General features: G+C 41.7%; 1 protein-coding gene across 6 annotated transcripts in view; it reads right to left on the bottom strand.

Moving 5' to 3' along the window:
- Positions 1-2,750: 2,750 nt before the first annotated feature.
- shdb (Src homology 2 domain containing transforming protein D, b) overlaps positions 2,751-26,540 on the bottom strand; it is a 46,384-nt gene continuing 22,594 nt past the window's right edge. For 3 of the 6 annotated variants that reach the window (XM_089001774.1, XM_089001776.1, XM_089001773.1), the window contains 3 exons: positions 17,233-17,407; positions 13,376-13,495; positions 7,830-9,359 (listed from right to left, as the gene is read on the bottom strand). In XM_089001774.1, the coding sequence (XP_088857900.1) occupies positions 9,173-9,359; positions 13,376-13,495; positions 17,233-17,407 (482 nt within the window). In that variant the 3' untranslated portion in view covers positions 7,830-9,172. The other 3 variants (XM_089001775.1, XM_089001777.1, XM_089001772.1) reach the window with 3 other exon arrangements.

Raw genomic sequence — 26,540 nt, 5'->3', positions numbered from 1 at the left:
ATCTCTTAGGAGAAGACTGAAATACAATAGACATTGTATATTTTTCAAGCTGTTTTGTGGGTTATTTGACACATTATTTGGGGTCAAATGAAATTTACTAATGTCACAGTTGATCACTTTTTAACCGATAATTGGGTTAATTTTGACACAATAAGAAAATTACACAAACACAAAACTAATACTGCAATTTATGTTATCGTGTATATAAAAAAGACTGAAGAATTCAAAGACAAAAGCAGTCATCTCCAAATATTGTGAATTGATTAAAAAATGCCTTTTTCCATTTCTGGCCCTTGGATAATACTTTACAAGGGGATAACCTTAATAACATTAGACAAATAAGAAGCTAATTAAGAAAAATATAGCTGATTTTTTAAAATCTTTGATCAGACCAAGAAAAAAAAAGTTGAAAAACAGACAATTCCAACCCTGAAATTAGACTTGAAAAGCAACCAAATCATTTTGTAGACATTCAAATCCAGAACCTTTTGAGGCACACATGCTAATGACAAGACACATTTTATTATCCTGAAACTACTCAACTAGCAAATAAGCAATCCAACACGCTCGCCTTCCATGATTTCGACTTGGTGGAGGTAAAGCTCGAGTAGCTGGATTCACAGTGTGGGACCTGCTGAATGTCTTTCGATGAAGTGAAACTCCGACAAATTCTTTCTTAAAATAACCCCCCGTCCTCCAAATCCCTCAAAACAGCAGCTGCTTTCTGTGCAAACCATTTCTGATTGCAATCTTCCGGCAAGGCACTCATGCACAGACCCAGTCATAGTTTCTCCCTCTCTCCCTCTCTCACACACACACACACACACACACACGCACACGAACATATACACACGTGCGGCTAATGTGACCTCCACATTTGTCCTCCAGCCCCCCTGCCACAATTGCAGGGTTTAGCACGCCTCAGTGAGTGAGGGGGAGCGTGACAGCCTTTTTAGGCAGACATGCAACTGCACTCATCCACTTGTGGTGCGAGAACAAGAAAGTAAACCCTTTGGAATGACCTCGACCAGTGGCGGACAGTCAAGGCCTGCAAGGCCTTCTCGGCTGGCCTAAAAATATCTAAATCACGGACTAATGTTAATTATATTTTGTCCATGGATTCGTCATAATTCCAATCTGTCTTTCAGCTTCTTTTTATTACTTTTCCCCTGTTGCACGTGTGGTTTTTTTATTTAGGGATTTAACCAATCACATTTCAGCCATCATTTTTACCAGGGTCAGAAATCGACCTGGACGCCTTCACAAATCTGAAGCCAATGTTTTGATTCTCGAGCAAGGCAAGACGTCCTGGCGTGACGTCACGAACAAGGGGGCGGGACCTTGTGAAACTGAAACTTTCTAACGTCATTTTGAAGTAGTTTTGGGACACTTTAAGTCATTTTTATTGGTGTTTTGCATTTGACTAAAAATATCAGCCTGCGTATTTTGGATATTTTAGATGCGATAAAACGTTTTTCTGATGTCAGTTTGGAAACGAAAAAAAAATGGTGTTGGTTGTCCTTTAAGCGATGTTGTCTTTATAACCGAACACCATCGAACGTGTGAACGAAATGTAATTTGACACCGCTGAGCTATACCTTCAGATTTCTGTTCATGAAACACGCTGAGATGACAGTCATTTCCACAAATAATCTGCAGGTACATAATTCACAATACATTTGAATATTTAGGTTGGCGCTCATTCTGCCGACTGTGATGGATGAACAGCTGCCACCACCGCCTCATGATTGACATCCACCGCCACACCTGACGTTATACAAATCCGCACATACAAAGTCACGACAGCTGCATGTGTACACGGTGTCGCCGTCATTTTGAGAGGAAGGCGATATAGGCGTCAGCGTACGTGACAGAATTGAGCTTTTTTCCCCTAATCGGTGACGACGAGCTGCAAACGACAGTGCAAAGGTCAGTGGGCACCAATACTATATCTTTTCATTTGAAATGATCAACTCGAAATAAATAAATAAATGAAACCCGCTTTGGGTCAATAACTTGAACACTACTGATGTTTTAAAACCACTTTTGGCCATTGCTGAAAAGTGACAGCTGATAGAAGTTCTGCCCCTAAATACAAAATTAGCACCACTAGACAAAGCACAACAGGACTACGGGTTGAGCAGAAAAACAAAAAATCTAATGCTGTCGTGAGAACTGCCCTTTTAAAAAAAAATGATTCAATGTACATTGTACTGATCCTTGTGATGTGCACGACTTGGACATCAGGAACGAAATCTGGTACATTGAAACAGTCTCATTTCAAGAAGCCGCAATCAGATTACCCGTTCTTTGCAGAGGATAAAGAGAATGTGACACTGTTGTTCTTTGTTTCTACTGAAATAATAGTACAGTGAGACCTCAGCTTAATTGGTTCCCAGACAGAGTTTGTAAGCCAAAAAGTGTGTATCACAAAAAAAATTCCCATAGGAAACCATTAAAATGGGAATAATCAGTTCCCGGGTTTCCATAAAAGGGCGCACCGTGTGAAAAGGCGCTGTCTCATTTATGTGTGCCATTTCTGTACTTAACATACACATTGGGCGCACCGGATGAAAGGATGCAAGTTTTATATACCGGTACATATCCTCTACTGCCATACGTACGTCCGCCTCACAACAACACACAGGCATACAAGTGTGCGTATTTATAAAAACAGATCGGGAGCAAAACTGTGTTTGGTAGAGCTTTATTTATTAATTACAAAGTAAGAACATTTTGTAATAATCACTCAATAGAAAGGTTTTCTGATTCTGATAGGCATCGGCATGGTAAAAACAAGCACATTACCGGTAACAGTCAGTAATCAAACCCATCAAAGTCCTCATCCTCTGTCTCAGAATCGAACAGCTGCGCTAAAACAACGTGGCAGGTTCGCTTTCCTCACGGTCAGTCACTTTCTGTGCTGTGCGGCTCCTCGGAAATGATGCTGGCTTTTCCGAAAGCTCGAACCACCGTGCCAGCAGACACGTTACCCCAAGCATCCACAATCCATTGGCAAATGCGGCGTAACATCGAGCCCTTTTCGTTTGCCTTAATAATGACGCCTGCTGGAAATGTCTCTTTAGGCAAAGTCTTTCTTTTAAAAATCACAATCGGCGGGAGTTTCTCTCCGTTAGCATGGCAGCCAAGCACAACAAGAAACAAAGCCTTTTCGCCAGCTTTTCAGAATAATTCGCCGGACGTTGCTGCGCTGCCGTAGTCCTGGCCCGGATGGAAAAATGGCAGTTTCATAAAACGCCAGCACCAAGACGGACCTCCTTGGAAAGCCTTCAGTTTAAACTGAGCTTCATAACCATGTCTCTTTGCCATTTTCTGAGTTGTTAAAACAGCAATGTTCTGCATGAAGCACATACCTGTTCTTGTATACACAAACCACGCCCACACATCCCCCCTCATGTTCTCTACCACGTCCGCCTCATGGTGGCCTTTAATACGTCCGCACTACAGGGCGCACTGCACATTTTCAAAAAAATCTGACGTTTATATGCACCTTATAGTCGTGAAAATACGGTAAATAAGCCTTAAAACTACACACAACATACCTTATTCTATGTATAATAAATGTGCTATTGTATTGTAATGAAAGAAATACACTGCACTGTATAATAAAGTCACTTTATTTACATTTGTGATGGTCATTGGTGGCTTGATGGAATGGCGATGGAGGTCCAAGGTCAAAGGGAATTGCTGTTTGGAAAGAGTCACATTCCATAAGGACTGTAATTAAAGAAATAAACTGTGCTATAAAATAAAGTTGTTTTATTTACCTTTATGATGGGCATTGATGGCTTGATGGAATGGTGTTGGAGGTCAGAGGGAATTGCTGTTTGGAAAGAGAGGCACATTACATGAGGACTGTAATTAAAGAAATAAACTGTGGTGTAAAATAAATTTGTATTGTATTGTAATGTATTTACATTTTTGATGGTTGTTGATGGCTTATGGAAGGAGAGTCACCTTCCATAAGGACTGTTGGTAACTTAACCTCTGGTGTGGCTTCTCTTTGCTTCGTTGGAGACTCCTCATCCTTTTTGCTGATTAAAAACCTCTTAATTGACACCTGTTGCTTTCTGACTTGTAAGGTCTTACGAAGCTGAGGCATCACATTATCGTTCATCATGTTGATGATTGTCATAGCCACAGTCTTTTCTGGATGGAACTGTTCGGTAAAAGCCTGCACATCATTCCACTTACTACATTGCCTTTATGAGCTCACTTGATGCTGCAGCCATCTCCTCCTCCTTACCCTCAAATATTCTCGAACCATCCGTTGCTGGCTTTAAAATCCTCAATAAGCGCCCAACTTCCAGGTTGGCGCATGGCGATATCGGCGTGAATTATCCGTGCTTTCTTACTTAAAATTGCTTTCCTCACACTGTTGCCGGATAGCTGCTTTTCGTTAATCCAAATTAACAGAAGTCTTCGATTGCCCAAGACCGTCGCTTTGAGAGCACGGAAAATCCTTTTGCAACAGATGCACCTTTGATGGCTTCTCTGTTCCGGAAAATGGTAGCAATGGTTGACTTAGCATAGCCGTGCTGGGCCACTAAATCACACAAACGCACACCTCGTTCGTGTTTTTCAATTATCTCCTTCTTCTCAGCGACGGTGATTTTATTTTGTGTGCCATCCTAGTAAAATTATCAGCAAACGCTCCAAGGAGGCGATCGACGTTTACATTCAATGAGAGGGGGTGTGGAAAGTAGCGCCGGCTGGAGCGCTGTTCGGTCGTGTGCTTCCGTCGAAGATCACTCCGCCAGATCCGAAGGTCATGTGCTTTGGTGTTCTTCCGCCGAAGATTACTCCACCAGCCGTGGAGGGCGTGTATTATGAAAATAGTGCATATTTCACGGTTTAATTTTCATAAATTTGACGTTCGTAAGATGAAAAGTTCGTAAGATAAGGTGTTCGTAAGCTGAGGTCTCACTGTATCTGAAATTGTAATGGCACAATGTTGATGCACTTTGTTAGCATTAAGTTAAATGGATTTTCACAAGGCATTTGGGTATGATCGGAGATTCGTCCAATTAAGTGAGGATATTTGTTTGAATCCGACATGATGTGCTGACACTGTCGTTATATTTCACATCCTTCCCCAAGGAGCCTTGCTGGAAAAATGGGACCATAGTAGCACCCCCTGCCATCCTCGGTGTCAATCTCACCAAACACACACTGGAAGATTTTTTACAGTACCCCCATCACACCCTCCCCACCCCAGAGATTGATCAGGCTGGCCTCGTCTCTCCGTCACGCGGGTAATCAGCCTCCACTATTTCATTTGGCTCCGTAATGAAAGCAATCCCAGCGCTTTTCACTCTGCAACGAAGCCCAAATAATGAGTCGCACCCCCCCTACTCCCCACAACACCAGACCCCCTCACCAACCCCAACCCCCAACCGTGCTGTTAATGGATGGAGGAAAGCGAATGTGTGTGCATGTGTGTGTGTCTCTAAAACACGCCTTCTTCACAAGTGCTCTTTTTCTGTCTTGTCAAGGTTTTATTGAAAAAAAAAATGTAGCCAGTGTGCCTTTCAACTTGTAATTTAGTCTTCAATTAACATTGTGGACACAAAGACAAGCAAGGAACTCATTGGTTGTGTGTTACTTTCCTGTCTCATGAAAATAAGCCTTCAACCTTCATTGCTACTCGCTATCAGTAATCTGTCCATATTATTTTCATCATTTACTAAGTGACAATGAATAGGTTGGTTTCGTGACTGACAGTTGCTTGTGTCGAACGCTTATTTCAGCTAAAATGCTGGCTAAGGCTAGTGGACGTGGGCGTCTTGAGAAGGTGAAGGTGTTGCTGCTTTATGGTGCTCTCCGTGGCATGCTTTATGGTCGCCATCATGTGGCATCAACATGTGACAAGAAATGGTTTTTAGTCGGGGCATCAATACTGCTGTACCTCTACTTACGAGCATCTCTTTTTTTACAACATTTTCAAGATACAAAATATCTCAACAGTTAAATATTGCCTCTTGCCGTGTCTGAAACTCATGACAAAAAGTTAGTGGACACCCAGGCAGACAACTCTGAAACGTTGCCTTCCTGGCCATAAAGTTGCCTGCCCCATTTTTCACAACTTGAAACACAATAAGACGGCTAATCGCAAAAAAAAAAAAAAAAAAAAAAAACATTGTTGCGAAGTATAAAGGATTTCTTTAAATTAAGGCACACCTACCACAATGCTTAATTTATGGTAAATATCCCTTGCTGACGATTTTGCTCCAGTTGTCGTTTGTTGCCACAATACAATGTTTGTGTTGCGTTGTCCGCTAAAAGCCACGTAGACTCCTCTTACTAAGCGACTTTCAAAACTCTCAAGTACACTTTAGTCACGGTATAGTCCGAAGCACGAAACATTTGCATACTCGGCACCGGCAGCCAATTAGATACCGTGACTGTAAAGTGTACTTCAGAGTTTGGAAAGTTGCTTATAAAGGAGGAGTCCACGTGACTTGTAGCGATTTACTTGTAGCTTTTGCTTTATTGAATAAAACAAACGTTTGATTCGAAAAAAAATCTTTTTTTTTTCTTGAAGAAGTTGTCGGCCACCCGGGCCGAGACGTTTTGAAAGTGGTACGCTCGATGTAAAAGTTGTTGAATGCAACATACTTAGAGCTGCTTTGTCATTGGCTATTACTGAATATCATACTAGCATCCTATTGGCTAAGAGGGACCTCTCATAGGTCTGTGCGTGTAGTGTCATGATATGGTTGGCGACCGATGGGTGGCGCTGCCGGCCCCGCCTGCACCTGCACAGGTGCTGGTTGTCCCGATCAGTGGCAGACTGCCACGTTCGGATTGGCGACCAACGGGTAGCGCAGTCAGCCCTGCCTGCTGCTTCGCAGGTGCTGGTCGTTCCCAATCAGTGTCAGTTAAAAGGACTCCCGGCACGACCATTCGGTGTCGGGTCATTGTTGTATGCTTTGTATGCAATTGTGCATTGTGTATGCATTGTATGGTGTGCGTGTGTTTTTTTCACCTTGGCAGACTTTTACTCTTGGTTTTTCTTTTGAAACTTTGTATTTTTCTGTTCAAATGATTTTAACGTTTTAGATATTGTTCCTGTTGACTTTATTATAATACAATTTCTCAAATAACCTGTTGCTCCCTCCTGCCTGCTTTTTGGGATCCACAACTGCCATCACCACCTTACAAAACGTGACATGTAGATAGATAAAATATTTGGTGACGCAGCGTCCTACATAAACATTTAATGCAGCGTAAGAAAACTTAGACTCTCATTTTTCATCAGAAAAAAAGTTACATGGGTCTGGAGTTATATGAGCTTGAAATGAGGGCGGCTGTACAAAAGGCAAATGCTGCCCATTCGTGGGAGAAAAAAACATTGCCGGAGGTCTGACCAGGGCTTTATCAGCAGACCCCCGCAAGTAAAACAAAAACCCGAACAAATTCGGGAATGGTGCTCCATGTCATGTTTTTCAATTTCCCGAATAAATTCGGGAATGGCAGTGAGTAAGTTAAAAGGAGATATAAAACAATCCTCACCCTTTTATTTGGTGGAAGTCATGTAATGCCAGGTGAGCTTTTATTTTTGACACATAAAGCATCAACCAAGGATTATAAATGAGAGTTTTTAAAAAATCCAGATGCAAGAATTTACTCACTTAAATCGCCTGGCAGGACAATCAGCAATCAAGCGTGCGTGGGATTGTGTGTGTGGGGAGTGTGTATGAAAAGGAAGATGCTTTCAAGTGTTTCCTGATTAGCTTGCAGCCTGCAAACATGGCACGAAAAGTCAGCAGAGGGAGTCGCTTCTCACTGAAAAAGACAAGATTAATGTCAACAAAGGGCCAAGGCATGATTGGGATTTTGCATGAAAAATAATTAAAATTCGAAGAGTACCATGACATTTTAAAGAAGTCGACCCCAAATCTTTCTTTCCAGGAATATGTTCCAGGCACCTCCTCTAGTGAAAAAATGGCATTCTGATTACCTCATTCACTGCCATTCCCGAATTTATTCAAGAATTGAAAAATATTACGTGGAGCGCCATTCCATTGTCTTGCGGGGGTGCCGATAAAGTGCAAGTCAGACCTCTGGCAATGTTTTTCCCTCCAACGAGGGGGCAGCATTTTCTGGATTTGGCCCCCGGGCCTTGACTTTGACTCCTGTGGTCTAACACTGAAGTACACTGTAGTACACTGAATTGAATATTTACGTAGTCCTAAGACTCAATATTCTAGCAAAAATGACAAAAACTCTGGCACTGGAGTGGGTGGACACATTTTTGCACATCATCTGGCAGTGAATGAATTAATAATGTGTTGGTGGAATATGAGTTCAGCAGCAAAATTCAAATTTTGTTTTTGCCATGTATGTTGGGAGGCCATTTTGCCAATGTCTGTCAACTGAAAATGGCATCGAAGTTGCTCAGGGCTCACGTAACAGAATCACAGCTCTCTTTGAGAAAAAAAATGCTTGAAATATAGAAATATTAAGGAATGAATAAATTGCACGTCAGTGTAAATTATTAATAGAGGCAATTTTAAACATTTGGGGGAAGTATCAATTACTTTTGATTCATTTTTACAAAGGTTGGGTCCCTCTTGAAACAATTTTTACTGGAAGCATGAATTTGCGTACAAGATAAATTTATTATTCAATAAGTGATGTCGAAAAATAAATTGACCTCCAAACTTCATTAATAAAGAAACAAGAACATCCATCATCTCTTCTATTGTTTCATTTATTGATCTAGAAGAAATATGAAAAACCTGCCGAGTGTTACTGAAGTTTTTTTGTGGTGGTGGGGGGATGGGAGGTGTTCGGGGGTGCGGGGGGCAGCAATAATTGAATCTCCAGCTTCGGCAAAATCTCAGCGTCTCACAACTTTTCCCAAGGTGAGTCCCTCAGGTGTGACGGATGTGTGAGCGAGGGGGAAGAAAAAAAAGGAAATGAGAATTTCTGATGTCCTGAGGTCTGCCAACCTGGGTTCAGCATGGATATGTCAGAGAAGGAGGGAACGGAGTTCAGGTATTGCCTTCTCTGCGAATCAATCTCCTTGCATGTTAGGGACACTTGGCACAAGTGGTACAACAGTGAAAAGGTCCAGTCCAGAAATAATCAGGACGAATGAGTTTGGAGTTTCTCCCAAAAAAAAAAGCTGTAAAAACATTCAGAGTCAAAGCGTCTGCACCAGGACAGGAAAGAGCAGCGACAGGTGCTCGGCGCCACGGATGGGGAGCTTGTGCGTGGTGTAGAAGTGAACCAATTCGGGAATGGAGTCAAACGGCGGGCTGTTGTGTCCCAGCACGTACTTGCCGTCTTTGCACTGCATGAACTTGATGTGCATGAAACCCTGGCAGCTCCTGGGACCAAAACAACAAGCTCAAGTTACGACAAGGGGGGTGGAGGAAGTCACGGCTAAAGGAGGCGGTTTGGGGATCATGCAGCCTCAGAGGATTTAGGGAGGGAGGAAAATATTAGGATGGATGAGGATTAGCACATGCGGATACAACGAGAGAAAGGGAAAGCGCTGGACTGTGAAGGTGGGTGAGCAAGAAATCTTCCCCTCTCTCCCCTCCTAAAAAGACTGGCATTGTTGACGTTAGCTGAGACGGCAGGGCCAACAAGACCCTCTCTGCTCGTCTAACCATAATCAGAAGCACTGCCCGACATTGACAACCAAAATGATCATACTTCGTCCATGAAATTGGATCAACTTATCGTGGCTATTTTCAGTCATCCAGGTCATTTTCAAATTTAACAACAAGGCTTGGTAAGGACCGCGCAAGCTGGGCTTGTTGAACTGATGAAGCCTTCACAGATGCGCAAAGCTCCAAATAAAGGAGTTTGGAATCACAGTTTTGTTACTCATTAAACACATTAAATAGCAAACATGAGAGTCAACTCGCCGATAGGTCCCAAAAATCACTGTTGGGCTATATCACGCATGTCACCCAGTGTGGATAGTCCAGGGATGAGCTACTTCAGCCACACTAGCTACCAAGCTCGCAATGACAGTGGCTAGCTACTGCTGCGGCTAAATATTTTACGGAGTCGCTCCAAAATCAGCGATTGATGCCTATGCGGTGGTGAATAAGATACTTTTCTGACAAGTATTGTTCAGAGGAATGGAGAAGATATGTTTAGCTGTATTAAAATAATCTCAGATTGACATGGTGACTGTAATCAACACCGGAATTAAGTGCTAGGTGATATAACCCACTTTTGACAGACGTCTGCCTGAACCAATTGGTACACAAAATAAGAAAGTTACTCCGAAAATTAAGTTGCCCATTCGCAAAACTGCTCTGCAAAGTAACTAAATATTTTAACCCCAAAGAGGCAAAACAAAATGCAATTGTGATCAATTCAATACCCCGAGAAGATCCATTAATTAATCTCTTTTCATCTTGTGGTGTTTTTCCCCCGCTCCATTCTCAGTCTGTGTGTGAGAACGTTATGTATTTTTTAGGACTCTTTTGCCTTTGCATAGGTCTGCCACCTTCTGAATGCTGTGAGGAATCGCTAGCCCCAATTGCCAAGCCCCCTGTTTATATTCTTCACTTCTTATCAAGCTAAATGGCAAAGCAAGCGACAGCACGGAGCACAAATAATCAAAGCTCCGGTATTTCCCACTCAAATTACCATAATTGATGTGTTAACGGCCTTCAAAACATCACCTACATGTACCAATCAGGCGTGGGTCAGCGAAACTTGAGCTTTATTCCCCATTATCCACTCAAATCCTGACAGCCTCTCGGCAATATGCATTCCATTCCCGCGTCGATGCTGTTGTCGGCCCTCTCAGCGGGGGACAAAATACGTGTGTGGGGATTAAAAAAAATCCAGATGGATGCCGCATTCTATCATCGTCAACACCAAGTGTCGCTTCTCAGGAGGGGAATGTTTGCGTCAAATCTGAAACTCGGCAAGCAGCCACAACAGTCAGGGGAGACTAAACAGAACTGAAGTGATGCTTAGTCCTGTTTTTTAGCCTCCATACAAGCAATAAAATAAAAATACAGTGGTACCTCAGTTTACGAACTTAATTGGTTCCCAGAAAGTGTGTGTTAGGCGAAAGGTTTGTCTGCTGAACATTTATTTCCCACAAGAAACCATTAAAAATGGGAATAATCCGTTCCCAGGTCCACATACAACATAATTTTCTCCTAAATAAGGCGTTTGACTACACAAAATATACCTTATTTTATCTATAATAAATGTGCTATTGTATCGTAAATACAGAAATATACTATAATGTATAATAAAGTTGTTTTATTTACATTTGTGGTGGTCGTTGATGTAGTTGCCTCTTGATGATATCCGAGTGAAGTTGCCGTGCTTTCTTTTTTTTGCGATAATACCCTCACTCACAATGTCTCCTGCTAGCTGCTTTTCATTAATCGAATTCATCAGAAGTTTTTCATCCTCTTCTATTGCCTGAGACCGTTGCTTAGGCAACACAGAAATACCCTTAGCCACATGTAGCAATGGTCGATTTAGCATCCTGGGACGCTAAGTCACACAAACGCACACCTCGTTCGTGTTTTTCGATGATCTTCTGCTCGACCGTAATTTTCTTTCATGTCTTCTTAGGCTTAACACAGTCTGTGGTGGGGTCTTTTTCGGTCCCATAATAGCAAAAGTACTCCACACGATAACAAACCACGTCTGCACTCAAACAGAGGGGAGGGGGGGGGGAAACTAGTCCGCCAGTGGTGTTGTTCGACCGCGTGGTTTGGTGTTCATCCGCCAGCCACGGTGGCGCTGTGTGGTTTGGTTCCTCTGCCGAAAACTAGTTCGTATGCCAAGGTTATATTCTCGCGAATTTAATGTTCATAAGGCGAAAAGTCCGTTAGCTAAAGTGTTCGTAAGCCGAGTTATCACTGTACATTAAAACCTCAATATATATGAAAACCTCCACATTGGCTGCAATTTTGCATGATTTAAGCCATGAAAATATTTTGAGAACAATGTCACCTTAACAAGTGTTGTCAAGTGCCACTTCAAAAGCCAGTCAAGCTTGCCACCACACGAGCCAAACGCAGAACCAAAGTTGCGACCTTGTTCCTTCACCGACAAGAAGCAGGCAAAAAATGTGTGAGTAATCCTCAAAGTTGTTTGCTTGTAACAACCCCCCTACCCATCCCTGCCCCCCCCCCCAAAACACAGGCGCCCGCACGTACTCCCATCTCTCTTGCAAGTTGACTCCTTTCATGTGCATCTCCCAGAAGGTGATTCATATTCATTAGTGATGATGGCGAGGATGATGTGTGCGCTGAAGTGTTCTCTACCTGCCTGATTACCACTTAGGGGGAGTCCCTTTGAGACCAAAGAAGGGGGGAGGAGAGGAAGGGGTGAGCTGTGTGTATGTGGGGGGGGGGGGGGGAGTCAAGGACAGAGGCGTGATGGGACGCCGCAGCGATGGATGATGGCCGTAATTACAAGGGAGGGATTTGACCAGATAAGCATTATAGCAGCCTGCAAATGAGTAGCGGAGGAGGAAGCAATCTTTGCGGCGGTGATACTAACTTTGGCTGATGGAAGAAGGGAGGAGGGTAGAGACAGATGGGGGAGTGTGTGTGTGTGTGTGTGTGTGTGTGTGTGTGTGTGTGTGTGTGTGTGTGTGTGTGTGTGTGTGTGTGTGTGTGTGTGTGTGTGTGTGTGTGTGTGTGTGTGTGTGTGCGTGCATTGATCATTGCAGTTCAGGTGACTTCACACACATTGGAATGCAACCGATCATAAAGGCAAATGTGATCAAGAGCCACATTTGATTTTCCAAACTGATGGGATTGATCATTTGTAGATGACATTTTTAAAGATTCAAACTACCGGTAAATTATAATGAATGGAGCAATTCTTAAAATAAATTAAAACACAAACAATATAATCAAAAAGTACTTTTTTCTGTTTAAATAAAATTTTATTGGTCATTTTCTAATTCAATAAGCATGAATGTTGATTTGCTGGGTGTATTACTTATAATTTATTATATCAGATTAATTCTTTTTTTTTAGTTTCTGATTACAGTACATTTTTGTTTTTTTTGGTAATGTATTAATTTTATGTAAAATTGCTTAGACATGACATTTTTATTCAAATACTCATAATTTCCATCAAAATAAGCAAATAAATACAAATGTGATATTTTACTCTATTTTGATAAATTATCATTGCTCACTTAATTCAAAGCAATGCTTTACTTTCAAACTGTTATTGGATTTAAAATTATTTTGTTCATTCATAAAATAAAAATGCAAACAAGAGAGCGTTTGTGTCTGTGTATGCTCGCACATGTGCATGATTGTGTGTGTGTGTGTGTGTGTGTGTGTGTGTGTGTGTGTGTGTTGTGTGTGTGTGTGCGTGTGTCTGCGTGTACCTGAGAGACAGCGAGTAGTCGCATCTGTTGGTCTGGCTGTTTCTCACCAGGTAGCTACACTCTTTACTTAAAGTGAGCAGTGACTCCGCTTCGGAGCGAGACAGTGAACCGTGGTACCACCTGAGACACGGAACAAGCCAGAGTGGTCATGTGGGCACTGATCCCTTGCATACATCGAAATCAACAGTCAACCATATAAAATACAATAAAATACAAAAAGCTCATATCTTATTGTATTCCCTTGAGCATTGTTCCATCTAGTGCAGGGGTGCTCACACTTTTTCAGCGTGGGAGCTACTTTTGAAATGACCAAGTCAAAATGATCTACCCATTATATTTATTGACAAAAATATTGAGGATCCTTCCAACCAATGTGGATGTATAACCGCATGTCGCACAACACAATATAGTTATGTAAATTATTTGCCCTTACTTGAGTTCACCCTGATAACTGGCAGACGAGACAAACCCACTTTGAGAACATAATCGTGAAACAAGTCCTTCTTCCATTCCTTATGAAAGGGATACTTTTTTCTTCTTACTTGGTACAGCTCCCCCACTCGTTTTTATACCCTCTTATGTTCAAGAGGGAAAAAAAACAAGCGAAAAATTAGGATGTAAAGAACGGCTAGCTTGTTAACTTTGAAAAGCGCAGTTTGAGCACGCCGTGTATCTCATAATGTCATCTGATTGGTTGTCCGGTGTATCAATCAAATGATGGGATGGCTGACAGGCTGACGTCTAGACAACTTTATTTGTATTGTTCACGACAATGTCACATTACCTTGTCATGCAATCTACCAATAGTGCCTTGGTGATCGACTGGTCGATCGCGATTGACGTATTGAGCACCCCTGATCTAGTGGATGCATAACGCAACCACGGCTAATTTTGTAGCTTCTATCCGTCTTATAATTCGATGCACCCTATATATAAAAATATGTCATTGAAGTTGTGCCTTATACTCCAAAATGCCTCATACTGCGGAAAATTGAGTGACCTTCTTTATTGTGACGATATTGGTAAATGTGGGGGTCCTGCTGAGATTCAAACTCGGTCTCACCAAGGCACATCGACAGTCTCTAAGCATTAGGCCAATCATTCGATTAATCATAACACAGGAAATATGCGATTAACTATTGTAGAGAGACAAATTTGTGTTTGGAGCAACAGATTAGACTAAAACAAAAAAAAACAAGGATAAACGTATAACATACAGTATTGTGTATACGAGTACAAAATGAAAAAATAAGGTATATTTTCTGTAGTTTTAAGGCTTACAAAATGACCTTGGAATGGATTATTCTCATTTTAATGGTTTCCTATGGGAAATAAATTTTTGGGATACACACTTTTCGCCTGAGACATTGTCTGGGAACCAATTAAGTTCGTAAACCAAGGTATCACTGTAGTTAAAAAAATTGGCGAAAACCGTCTATGAATCACTGAATACTTTGGGTCTTGAATACGTTAAAGCAATATTCATTGAGTGTTAACTGGGTTGATCTATGAGGTCCAGAGTTTCAAAGCAAAATGGTGAAGCAGCATTTAGCTGCGATGCTGCACACAAGTGGATCATGCTAGCAGGTGCTGTGTAGTCTTTGAGTTTTAAAAAGCTAATTTTTAGTTCTTTGTTTTGAAATGACTTTGAATCTTTTGTTTGTAAACGTGTTTCCATTTTGTCCTTGTATGTTGTTTGTGTAAGTTTTCATAAGCTTTTTTGTTCCGTTTGCTGTGCCTTTGAACGTCTTTAGCTGCAAGATTGAAAATGCCTTTCGGGTGTTTAGTTTTTTTTCTTGAGTGAAGTGCACGCAGTTAGTTGCCTTGTGTTTGAAATGTGTTCAATAAATAAACTGCCTTTAAGCCTGTAACGGGTAAGCGATGTGCATAAGTGAAGGCTGTTTTGTGTCTGGCACTTGATAACACGAGAATGTGAACAAATTCATGCGACAGATTAAAGAACACAAGTGTTTCATTAACGAGGCATTCGTTTCAGATAGATTTTTTTAAAGAACCATCAAACGTAATCAACTTTACAGGCTGGTCATGGTTTAAGTGTTGTCAGCGACCGCCAATGTGTATCAGCGGATATGCAAAATGTCTTAAAGGACAACCGACGTCACTTTTTTGTTAACTGACACCAGAAAAACGTTTTATAGCATCTAAAATACCCAAAACACACAGTATGATATTTTTAGTCAAATGCAAAACACCAATAAAAATGACTTAGTGTCCAAAATCTGCAAAAAATTGAGCTGCGAATTGGGCATTTTCAGAAAGTCCCGCCCCCAGTTCGTGACATCACGCCAAGACGTCTTGCATTGCTTGTGAATCAAAACAATGGCTTCAGATTCGGAGAATATGCTTTCTTGTTACACATCCAGTTATGAATATGATTCAAATTGTTCTGAAGAGGAAAGCATACATGTTTGCAATCGATTAAAGAATTGATTTGTGCCGTTTTCAGGACACATTGGGAGAAAATCTCTCACCCAAAAAAAAGAGACACAAAATGGCGACCTCCAGTGGCCACCTCCGTTTCCACAGGCTGATAAATTCCTTATATGGCGCTTGGACGCCCTCTTCTGGCCTTCTGGCGGGTTTTAGGTGCAACACGAGTTCCGCAGACCGAACAAATACAGCAAAATACATTGATGTGAAGGAAGGACTGCTACAATGCGTCTTTTTTACTTTGAAGGGCGGTACTTTAGTGACGTCACGTACGGACTCGTCACCAACTCAAAAACAAGACTTCCTGAATATTCAGCGCAAGTCTTAAAACGTAAAATATAGCTATATGCGGTGTAATCTTTGTAAAATACGCTCAGTAGAAGTCATTTGAAGCCATTTTACAAATTATGGACACAACTTGGCCGGAGACGTCGGTTGTCCTTTAATTCATTCACTGCTATTCCCAAATTTATTCGGTAATTGAAAATATGATGCGGAGCGCCATTCCCGAATTTGTTCGGATTTTGGTTTTTCTTGCGGGGGGTGCTGATAAAGCGCTGGTCAGAGACCTCTGGTAATATTTTTCCCTCCCACAAGGGGGCAACATTTGCCTTTTGTACAGTCACTCCCATCTCCATACGAGAGCTTAATAAAATTTGCATAAACTTTTTTTTATGAAAGAAGAGAGTGTAAGGTTTCTTACACTGCATTGAATGTTTATGTAGTCTTAAAACTCAATATTCTGTGGGTTCTGCAATTGAAGTGAAAATGACAAAAACCCTGGCACTGGAGTGGACATTATTTTGCACATAAACTGGCAGTGAATGAGTTAAGTCATATTGTGAGTTTGGTTTCATTTGTCAAACGTGTTTATGTGTTACAAATGTGGCCCCTGAATCATAGCAATGATGTCTGCAATTACAACAGCAAAGCAAATGTGTGTTTTTAATGTTCAAACCTAATTAGTTTCTAGTCTAATGTTTCACAGCTCTCCGAGTTCCGTCGGGCGCCGCTTTGTTGAAGCACATTAGCCGCGTGGTTTTTGTCCATGCTCATTAATGGATCCAAAGGGGAGGGAAATTAGCTGAACGACACAAATTGTCTTTTAAATGTTAAAAGCTGCTCACGATCAAATGAAAAACTAGGCCATTTGTGCGTTCTACTCGCAAAGCAAGATGGCCATGTTCAGAAGACAGTTAATGTCAAGTGCATCAGCGGTGCGACTAGTATAAAACTTCTTTTTATCACTTTGCCATTTATTAGATGGAGGTAATTAAACTAATGGCCGCAATGACGATGAACATGAAATCAAGCAAACCTTTTCATCTGATGAAATGTCATCAGCAATATAGCCCTTGGTCAGATTACCGAAAGTAATGGATGCATCAGAAAGAGGATCGACGTACACTTGCTTCTCCAGAGGTTGTGTTGGGTCCACCCTCTCCCCAACCATGGTGAGGCCCTCCTGAGGCATTCGAAACTTTAACCCCCCAACCAGCAGTGGGCTTGAGCGTGGCCCTGGAGGACGCAAGCGCTCGGTGGGAGACGACGAGCGATCCCATTCGGGCCCGTCGAACTGCACTGTGGGGATACAAACAGGAGAGAAATTATTGTCAGGGACTGAAGTCAAATCCTTCAAGCGATAACAGTCAAATTTGGTAGAGGGATGCTAAGGGTTAGGGTTGGGCATGCAGTTTGTATTCACACATAGTATTGCACAGACAGTGTTATTTTGAGCTACCGTATTTATAAGGCACAATAAGGCACAGTTCATTCTATTGTTAAGTGACGGTGCGCTTTACCCTCCGATACACCGAGTATATGGAATTACAGACTCTTTATATTTCCCATTGAGTTGTTTCCATGTTCCTATTCTGATGCCGTCTCGTCGTGATTATTCGGAGGAAAACATTGTAACTTGAAAGGGTCCTGACGAAACAAAGGAAGAAGACAGGCAAGACCTCTCAGGATATTTAGCCTCTTATGGATGGGAGCCTATAAGGTTTGTGTGTAATTTTTTCACTCATTCGCTGCTATTCACAAATTTATTTTGGTTTGGGGTTTTTCTTGTGGAGGGTGCTGATAAAGCGCTGGTCAGACCTCTGGAAATGTTTCCTTCCACGAGGGCACGGCATGTGCCTTCTGTCCATGTTAGCGCTTTGTTAAAGCTTCAGCTGTTGTTGAAGCGCTTTATAAATCTATATGTATGGATTGCATTGTATTTTGTACAGCCCTCTGCATTTCAAGCTCAGATAACACCAGACCCATATAACTTAGGAATTTACTTTTTTTCTGACATTCCAACCAAGTATTGAATGTTTATTTACTCCTACAACTCAATATCTTGAGGGTCCTGCAGTCTGGCAGTGAATAAGTTAATAACTTTTGTATTTCATTTTTTGTTTTGTAATGGCATTTGTATTTTTATGTTTGATGTCCATGTTTGGGACCAGTTCTTGTTACGGATGCAGCAATGATGATGGCTCAAAATTGATAAAGCAGGTAACAACCGACTTACAACCGGGTTCCGTTCCAACCAAACAGTCGTAAGTCCAAATGGGTGTAAGTTGAAATCCATTCAAAATGTTGAATAGAGCTAAATGACTTGCAAACGAACGCCACGAGGCCGGGCGGGCGTGGGTCTGTGTCGCCGTTTTTCTAGCGGTTGCCATCTCCGTACCCCGCTCTCCGCGCCAACGCGCGGCCCGACTCCACAGCCCGACCGCGCGGCCATCTGTGGCGTCGATCAAAATTGTCGTACGCGTGGCCGGACTGCTAGCGCGTTGTGGTGCCAGGCGTAGAATTAAAAAAAATAAAGATACGGGTGATTGTAAATCGCGCTGGTCATAAATCGGATGTTTCCTGTATTGTATTGTATTGTATTGTATTGTATTGTATTGTATTGTATTTCCTTTGGAGTAGCATCATCTGGTGGAATTATGGAGCAACTCCAGGTACTAATGTATATATCATCATTTCAATGCGGCACCGTACAATACAACGCAACTTATGAGAGAACAGTTTCAAAATAGGCCATTCGTTGAAGGTGCTACTTGTAATACAAAGTGCCTTATAGAACGTAAAATGTGGTATTTATTAAATGGTGTCTCTTGTGTTATGATTATTGTATGAAGATAAAATGTAACGGCTTTCATGAGTAGTTTTGAGTTGGTCTTGGTATGATACTTTTTGTGGAAAAAAAGGACTTTTTCCATTTGTAGGTGTGCCCCCAATGAATGTACAGTGAGAACTTACAAACACCTTATCTTACAAACTTTTCGTCTTACAAACTTCAAATTTCGGAAAATTAATCCTTATAATAAGCACTATTTTCATAATACACACCCACTGCGTCTGGCGGAAGCACACGACCGAACAGCACCAGAGGTTAAGTTACCAACAGTCCTTATGGAAGGTGATTCTCCTTCCATAAGCCATCAACGACCATCAAAAAGGTAAATCAAACTTTATTTTACAGCACAGTTTATTTCTTTAATTACAGTCCTCATGTAATGTGCCTCTCTTTCCAAACAGCAATTCCCTTTGACCTTCGACCTCCAACGCCATTCCATCAAGCCATCAATGACCATCACAAATGTAAATAAAGTGACTTTATGATACAATGCAGTGTATTTCTTTCATTACCATACAATAGCACATTTATTATACATAGAATAAGGTATGTTGTGTGTAGTTTTAAGGCTTATTTAGTTGAAAAGTATATTTTATGGAAACCCAGGAACGGATTATTCCCATTTTAATGGTTTCCTATGGGATTTTTTTTGATACACACTTTTCGCCTTACACACTCTTTCTGGGAACCAATTAAGTTCGTAAGTTGAGGTCTCACTGTATTTTCAAACCTTTTCGATATATAAGGCACACCGGACTATAAGGCGCACCTTGAAAGAATGACAAAGGTTTTCCAAGTATAATATAAAAATATATAAAAGTTTTCCAAATTTAAGGCACACCACTTTATAAGGTGCTACAGTAGCGGGTGAGGTTACGCACTGCTTCATCAAAATACGTAAATAAATATAGAAAATACAGTATTTTTTCCCTATGTCACTGTGGCTTTTGTACTCCTTTATATCATAAGGCAAAAAGAAATAGGAAATTGTCACTCTCCTAGAATCACAAAACAGGAGAAGACGTGCAAATGCTGTCAATCGTAGCAGTCGGGAATTTGAGGTGAAACGCGTAGCAGGTGGAACGCAACTGAACAGAAGGAGTCAAAAAGGTCACGGTGACTGCAGATGTTAAAATTTATGGGGGAGGGGTGGTGCCGATCGAGCAAATGAGAAGAAGATGGTGGATCATGTTCAGGGAGAGAGGTCACTTTGCTCTTTAGTGGAGGGTTCCTCCTCCCCCTTCTGACCTACCGGGGCATGCCAGGACAGCTCTGACAAGTCTTTCATCTCGAATAGATAAAGAAGGGCTGATGAGGGTTGGGGGCGGGGGGTATCAGGTGAGAGAAATGAGAGCGACAGAGTGAGAAAAGCACAGATGGCTTCGAACAAAAAACTGAAAAAATGTCAAGATAGCGAGCGAGGCGGCGATGACGAAGCGGGTGAGACTCAAATTGAGTGCAAGGTTTTAATGAGAGAAGGTGAACACAAGTGAGACGTGGCAACTGGAGGTCCTCTTGTTGTGTGACAGGAGTGTGAATAGACAATTGGTGGTGATGGTGGGGGGGGGGGGGGGGGGGTTAACAACCTGAAAACAGGCTTCCGACCAAAAAGCAGAGTAATAGAGAAAACCTTTGTTTAAATGTCCAAAAAGTGTAACCAATCTTCCCTCTAATTTTCTAAACTTTAATCGTGGTAATGTTGCAAATTAGAGCAAATTAATGAGATTTTCACACAGGGAAAAAAGGGGTATATGTGATCATTTTCAGGTTGCAACTGGGTGACAGGACATATGTTTTATAACACTTGGATTGGATTTACCTTTATTAGTCTCGCAGTGGAGAAATTTTGCATTTCAGAGCAGCAAAGTTATAAAAGAAATGAAAGTAGAAAAGAAAAATACAGGAGCTGCTGGAATATATGCATTTAGATTAGATATATGAGCCTTTATTTGTTTCACAGTGAAGTGAATTTACATTTCACAGAAAGCAAAAACAAAATACAGCAGCTGCTGTAGAGGCAGCCACTCGAGGCGCCATCTTGAAGTAAAAAACAAACAAAAAAATAAAATAAACAAATAATTGGACACAAGACAAGCAACATACAAACTTCAATCTTGAGCATTTTCTTTTCGTTGCATGACGCAGGTTCTAGATGAAAGAGGAAAGGATTGAAGCCTCCTTTTCACCAGTGGATCAAGGACATCATAGTGCAATGTGCACATCAGTTAAGTTTTGAAAGCAAATCTGTGGCATACATTGATGAAGAGAGATTGTCTCACATCTCCTGTCCCACATAAATCCGCTTCAATTTCAAGCCACGACAGTTCCACAAATGAATCGCCACTCTACGCTGACGCTCCTTTCTTCTTATCGCGGGGTCCTCAAGCCATGCATCCATCCAGTCGCAGACTGCCCAACAGTACCGACCTTTCCGCTGAACAAAGCGGGGCTGTGAAAATGCTGCCCATTACAGGAGCAAAAAAGCGCAAACGCCCCAGAGCTGTCCAACGATGACAGTTAAATGACATAGACATCCCTCCCAATCAAAAACAGTGCTGGCATATTCGTGTTGCCATGAAAGCGCATCCGCTCAGCACAGTATCCTCCTTGATGAATGTCGTGGCTAAAAATGATACGATCCGCATCCGGGCCACACGACGCACAACAACACGAAGTAACAAAAAAAAGGCAAGGATCGGAGTTAAAAAGGGTGGGTACAGGCTGCACCAGTTACACTCAAATAAATGGAAGAGAGCCCATTTTTTTGTCTTTAATCTTACCCATGACCACTTTCTTGTAAATCAATTTTTTTTCCATGGATTCAAAATAGCGACACGATACAACATTATACGGGCCTGCACAGTTCTCACAGGAAGATTAATCACCCAATGTGTCCTAGAAGAGAATTCAACATCCAAACTACTCGTCAACGAAGTTTCACCAGACACATCTCAAATCGCACATTCCAGATAACAGAAGACTGGCGCGAATCGTACACAATACGGGACAAAACCATCGGTCATACGAGAGAAAGGGGATATTTTAAGCGATAAGAGCCAGCATTGTTCACGGTTATCGGAGGAGGAGCAATTGTGTGACCGCACCAGCAGCCAGGACAAAATTGAGGCTTTGTGTATGCCATGTGGCAGAGTAATTGAAGGGTGTGAGGACTGTGAAAATGCTTCTTCCACTGTCCTACCTACAGACAGGGGGGAGTTGGGGCGGGGGTGTTACAAGGTGCATGGTGAAGCAGAGCTGAAAATAGCTCATTATCTACCATGGCAGGCAATAGTCTGTCGTCTCTGTAGTCTGACACAAGCGCACATTAGGCCATTTGGATTTGCCCGTTCTGTGCAATACTCCGGCTAAAAAGATTACAAAACAAATACACGAAAACGAGACGTCTTAATGAGCTGACAAATCTAAAGGCCCGCAGCCCCCCCCCCCCCCCCCCCGCATTCAATTTCCTCCCGCCAGTCCCAATGCTTCAAAGCCTATTTGAATGGGCTTTGGGAGAGGGACCTGGCTGTACAAACACGCCTCTTTCCCCTCCCTGGTTAATTATTGAGCAGGCAGACACACTCCGCCACTTTCTCCGGCTCTCTGTGAATTATTGATGCGTGACGAGGTACAATGGACCCATCTGGAGCGGGCCGCACCGCCACCAAAGCCAGGACCCAAGTGTGGCCTATTTCAGCCCAATTTCGGAAACTCTTCAACTTATTCAATGCCATTCCCGAATTTATTCGGGAACTTAAAAGTATGACGTGGAGTGCCATTCCCGAATTTGTTGGGGTCTGGCGATGGTTTTCCCTCCCACAAAGGGGCAGCATTTGCCTCTTGGACAGCCACCCCCATTTCAAGCTCATAACTCTAAACCCATATAATTTAAGAAGAGTCTTTAGTTTCCTACGTTGCCTTGAATGTTCATGTAGTCCTAAAAACTCAATATTCTGTGGGTCCTGCAATTTGAGTGAAAATTACAAAAACCTTGGCGCTGCAGTGGACACATTTTTGCAGTCGACAGCGAATGAGTTAATAATAATAATCATCATCATCATAACTGCAGAGTGGTGAAAGAAATTGTAATGAAACATGTTGCTTCAGATGAGTGACAGTTAAGTTTTCAAGCACACCTGTTGTTTTGCTTGTTTTTTTTGCAAGATGAAAAGAACGGTGGTGGCACACAAGACAGCTTCATTTGGTTCATTCGTGAAGACATCTGTTTTTTTGTCCTTTTTTGGAAGTGGTTGGCATGAATGACCTTCTGAAATGAAAAGACCTTCTGCTGGGCAAACGTTTGCCCAGTCCCCCATAAAGGGAAGATAATTAACACCTTATATCAGTGCAGGGGTGGAAATAAGGGGGACATTCATACTCGTTTATAGCACATTGGTCACAGCTAATCAATTCCCGGGCATGTTTTGAATTGATTTTCATTTTAATTGATGGCTTGAGCTCATCGTTTCCAATCATAGACTCACTAATTGTGACTGTAAACTAAAACAAATCGCCACTGCTCCTGTGCACTTAGAGGAGCCAGAGAGGTGTCTCGGGCATTGAATTAGGAAACCTCCCAAAGTAACAGATGAAAAGGTTTCTCCAGCCGTCATCTGTATTTCTTTAAGGTGTCGGACGTTTTGCTCCTCATCCAAAGAGCTTCGTCAGAGAAAAAAAGTTGTGCTGGTAACTCTGGCCCTATAGATATCCCTAATGGACAGAGTTGGCGGTGCCAGACCTCTGCTCTGATAGGTCCCCTGCTCTAAGGTTGAAGGACCAGCGGACTACTTCCTGAATCTAATCTGATTACTTCTTTTTGTCATGAACTGGTTGGCGACCAACGGGTGGCGCTGTCGGCCCCGCCTGCACCTGCACAGGTGCTGCTCGTCCCAATCAGTGGCAGACTGCCACGTTCGGATTGGTGACCCACGGGTAGCGCTGTCAGCCCTGCCTGCTGCCTCGCAGGTGCTGGACGTTCCCAATCAGTGACACTCAAAAGGACACCCGGCACAACCATTCGTGGTCGGGTCATTGTTGAATGCTGTTGTATGCAGTTGTATGCATTGTATGCTGTGCATGTGTTTGTTTAACCTTGGCGGACTTTTACTCTCGGTTTTCTTTTGATACTTCTTTTGATATTTTCTGTTCAAATGATTTTAACATTTTAGATTTTGTTCCTGTTGACTTTATTTTAATACAATTTGTCAAACACAACCTCCTGCCTGCTTTATGGGATCCGCACCCGCCATCACCACCTTGCAAACAAACTGTGACACTTTTGTTCGGAAACAAAACCTGTGTCCATTAGGTAGGGCCAGAGTTACCAGCACAACTTTAGTTCGCTGACGAAGCTCTGTCGATGAGGAGCGAAACATCCGAGACGTTCAAAGAAGTACAGCTGACTGCTCCAGAAACCATTTCATCGATGGACCTCATACGACTCGTACGACTGAGAGCCTACACAGACGCCCTCCCAAAGTAAGTTAAATGAAATTGTGTTTTTCAAGTAACATGGGGAGGCAAGTTTAAACACCAATGTGTCTGCCTAGTTTGTTAAGAGACACTGTCACCGATGAGAGATTTCAACCTCGGACACCACTGCAACACTTCTCAAAAGTATATAGTATTGCAATTTATTTTCACAAGAACCGTTGACAGTTCGTTTGAAGTGCATGGGGGATTATTAAAGTGTATCCTCCCAAAAGATGGATCGATTCATTGCTCTCTTATACAAATAAATATGCATGGTGGCAAGCGGTTGTGATGAATGGCGCACCTGCGATGTCAAGGGGACAATCAGTGATGATTTTTTGCTGCCACATTGTGCATTGTGTTCACACAGTTGAGTGAGACAGCCTCTTCATTTGGGAATTTTGATTGAGCTACAGGACAAACAAACAGAATTTCGCACCTTCAGCGACAGACAAATCCCTTAATTTTGTGACACACAGCACAAAAGTGGCTCATGTTTGAGGTTTTTTTTTCACTGTAAGACTCTAGCTGAGGATCATTGCAACAGAGTGGTGGAATAGGTAAACTGCCACTGTGAAACTGAAAATAGGCAGCAGTTTGCTGTAGCTATATGTCAAAATGTTTTTTTTCTTTAAATCACAATAACAAAAACAAACAAAAAAAGTTTAATTGCGTTAATGTGATATTAACATAAATCAATTGTTATCTTTTGTTACATTGTGATTTCTGAAATAATCACACTGTAACGATGTAATTATTATTTTTCATGTCAAAGATTGACAGCGCTCTTTTAAACAAGACAGTGACGAATTAGTATGTTCATGGAATGCAAAGCAGCACGTACCCGTTTGTAAATTAAATCATCTGTCAGCCATTTACTTTTCAGGGTCATGTTGTTCAATGAAAATAGATTTTATTCTTTTGGGATCATTATTTGGTATATATTTATCAGTGATGGGCCGTGGATTTCATCGCTAGACCTTCAGTCGTGGTACGTCTGAATAAATCCAGACTGAAAAAAGTGTGGTGTGATTAAATACAAGTCCACTAGAGGGTACCATTAGCCAGGAAATACATGACCAACCTTTCTTAATGATGTGCATTTTGTCTGGAAAAGTCCACTTGAAAATGGCTTTAACAGTAAATTTCCAACCAAATCCTTTTGGAGATGGCTGCAGATCAAGTGAGCTCATCAAGGCAATGTTGGCAAAGTGGAATGATGGGCAGGCTTTTATCGAACAGTTCCATCCAGAAAGGACTGTGGCTATGAGAATCATCAACATGATGAACGATACTGTGATGCCCCAGTTTCATCAGACCTTACAAGTCAGAAAGCAACAGGTGTCAATTAAGAGGGTTTTAATCAGCGAAAATGATGAGGAGTCTCCAAAGAAAAAAGAAGAGAAGCCACACCAGAGGTTAAGTCACCAACAGTCCTTATGGAAGGTGACTCTCCTTCCATAAGCCATCAATGACCATCAAAAAGGTAAATAAAACCTTATTTTACAGCACAGTTTATTTCTTTAATTACAGTCCTTATGGAATGTGACTCTCTCTCCAAACAGCAATTCCCTTTGACCTATGACCTCCAACGCCATTCCATCAAGCCATCAATGACCATCACAAATTTTATTTATTATACAGTACACTTTATTGTACAGTAGAGTACAGTGTATTTCTTTCATTACAATAGCACATTTATTATACATAGATTTAGTTGAAAAGTATATTTTATGGAAACCTGGGAACGGATTATTCCCATTTTAATGGTTTCCTATAGGATTTTTTATTGTGATACAAACTTTTTGGCTTACGCACTCTGTCTGGGAACCAATTAAGTTCGTAAGATGAGGTCTCACTGTATATATATATATATATATATATATATATATATATATATATATATATATATATATATATATATATATACACAGTAAAGTCTCGTTTTATCGATATTCAAGGGAGTCCGAAAAAATATCGATATAACCGGGACTATCGATATATCCGACCCTGTTTGCATGTAATTTTCTCCGTGCGTGCATAGAAATAGTATCGATATAACCGGGACTATCGATATATCCGATATCGATATAACGAGACTTTACTGTG

This window comes from Hippocampus bargibanti, linkage group LG07 (genome assembly GCF_051943395.1).
Source record: "Hippocampus bargibanti isolate YZ-2025 linkage group LG07, ASM5194339v1, whole genome shotgun sequence".
Lineage (NCBI taxonomy): Eukaryota > Metazoa > Chordata > Actinopteri > Syngnathiformes > Syngnathidae > Hippocampus > Hippocampus bargibanti.
This window is presented reverse-complemented; position numbering and strand designations above follow the sequence as displayed.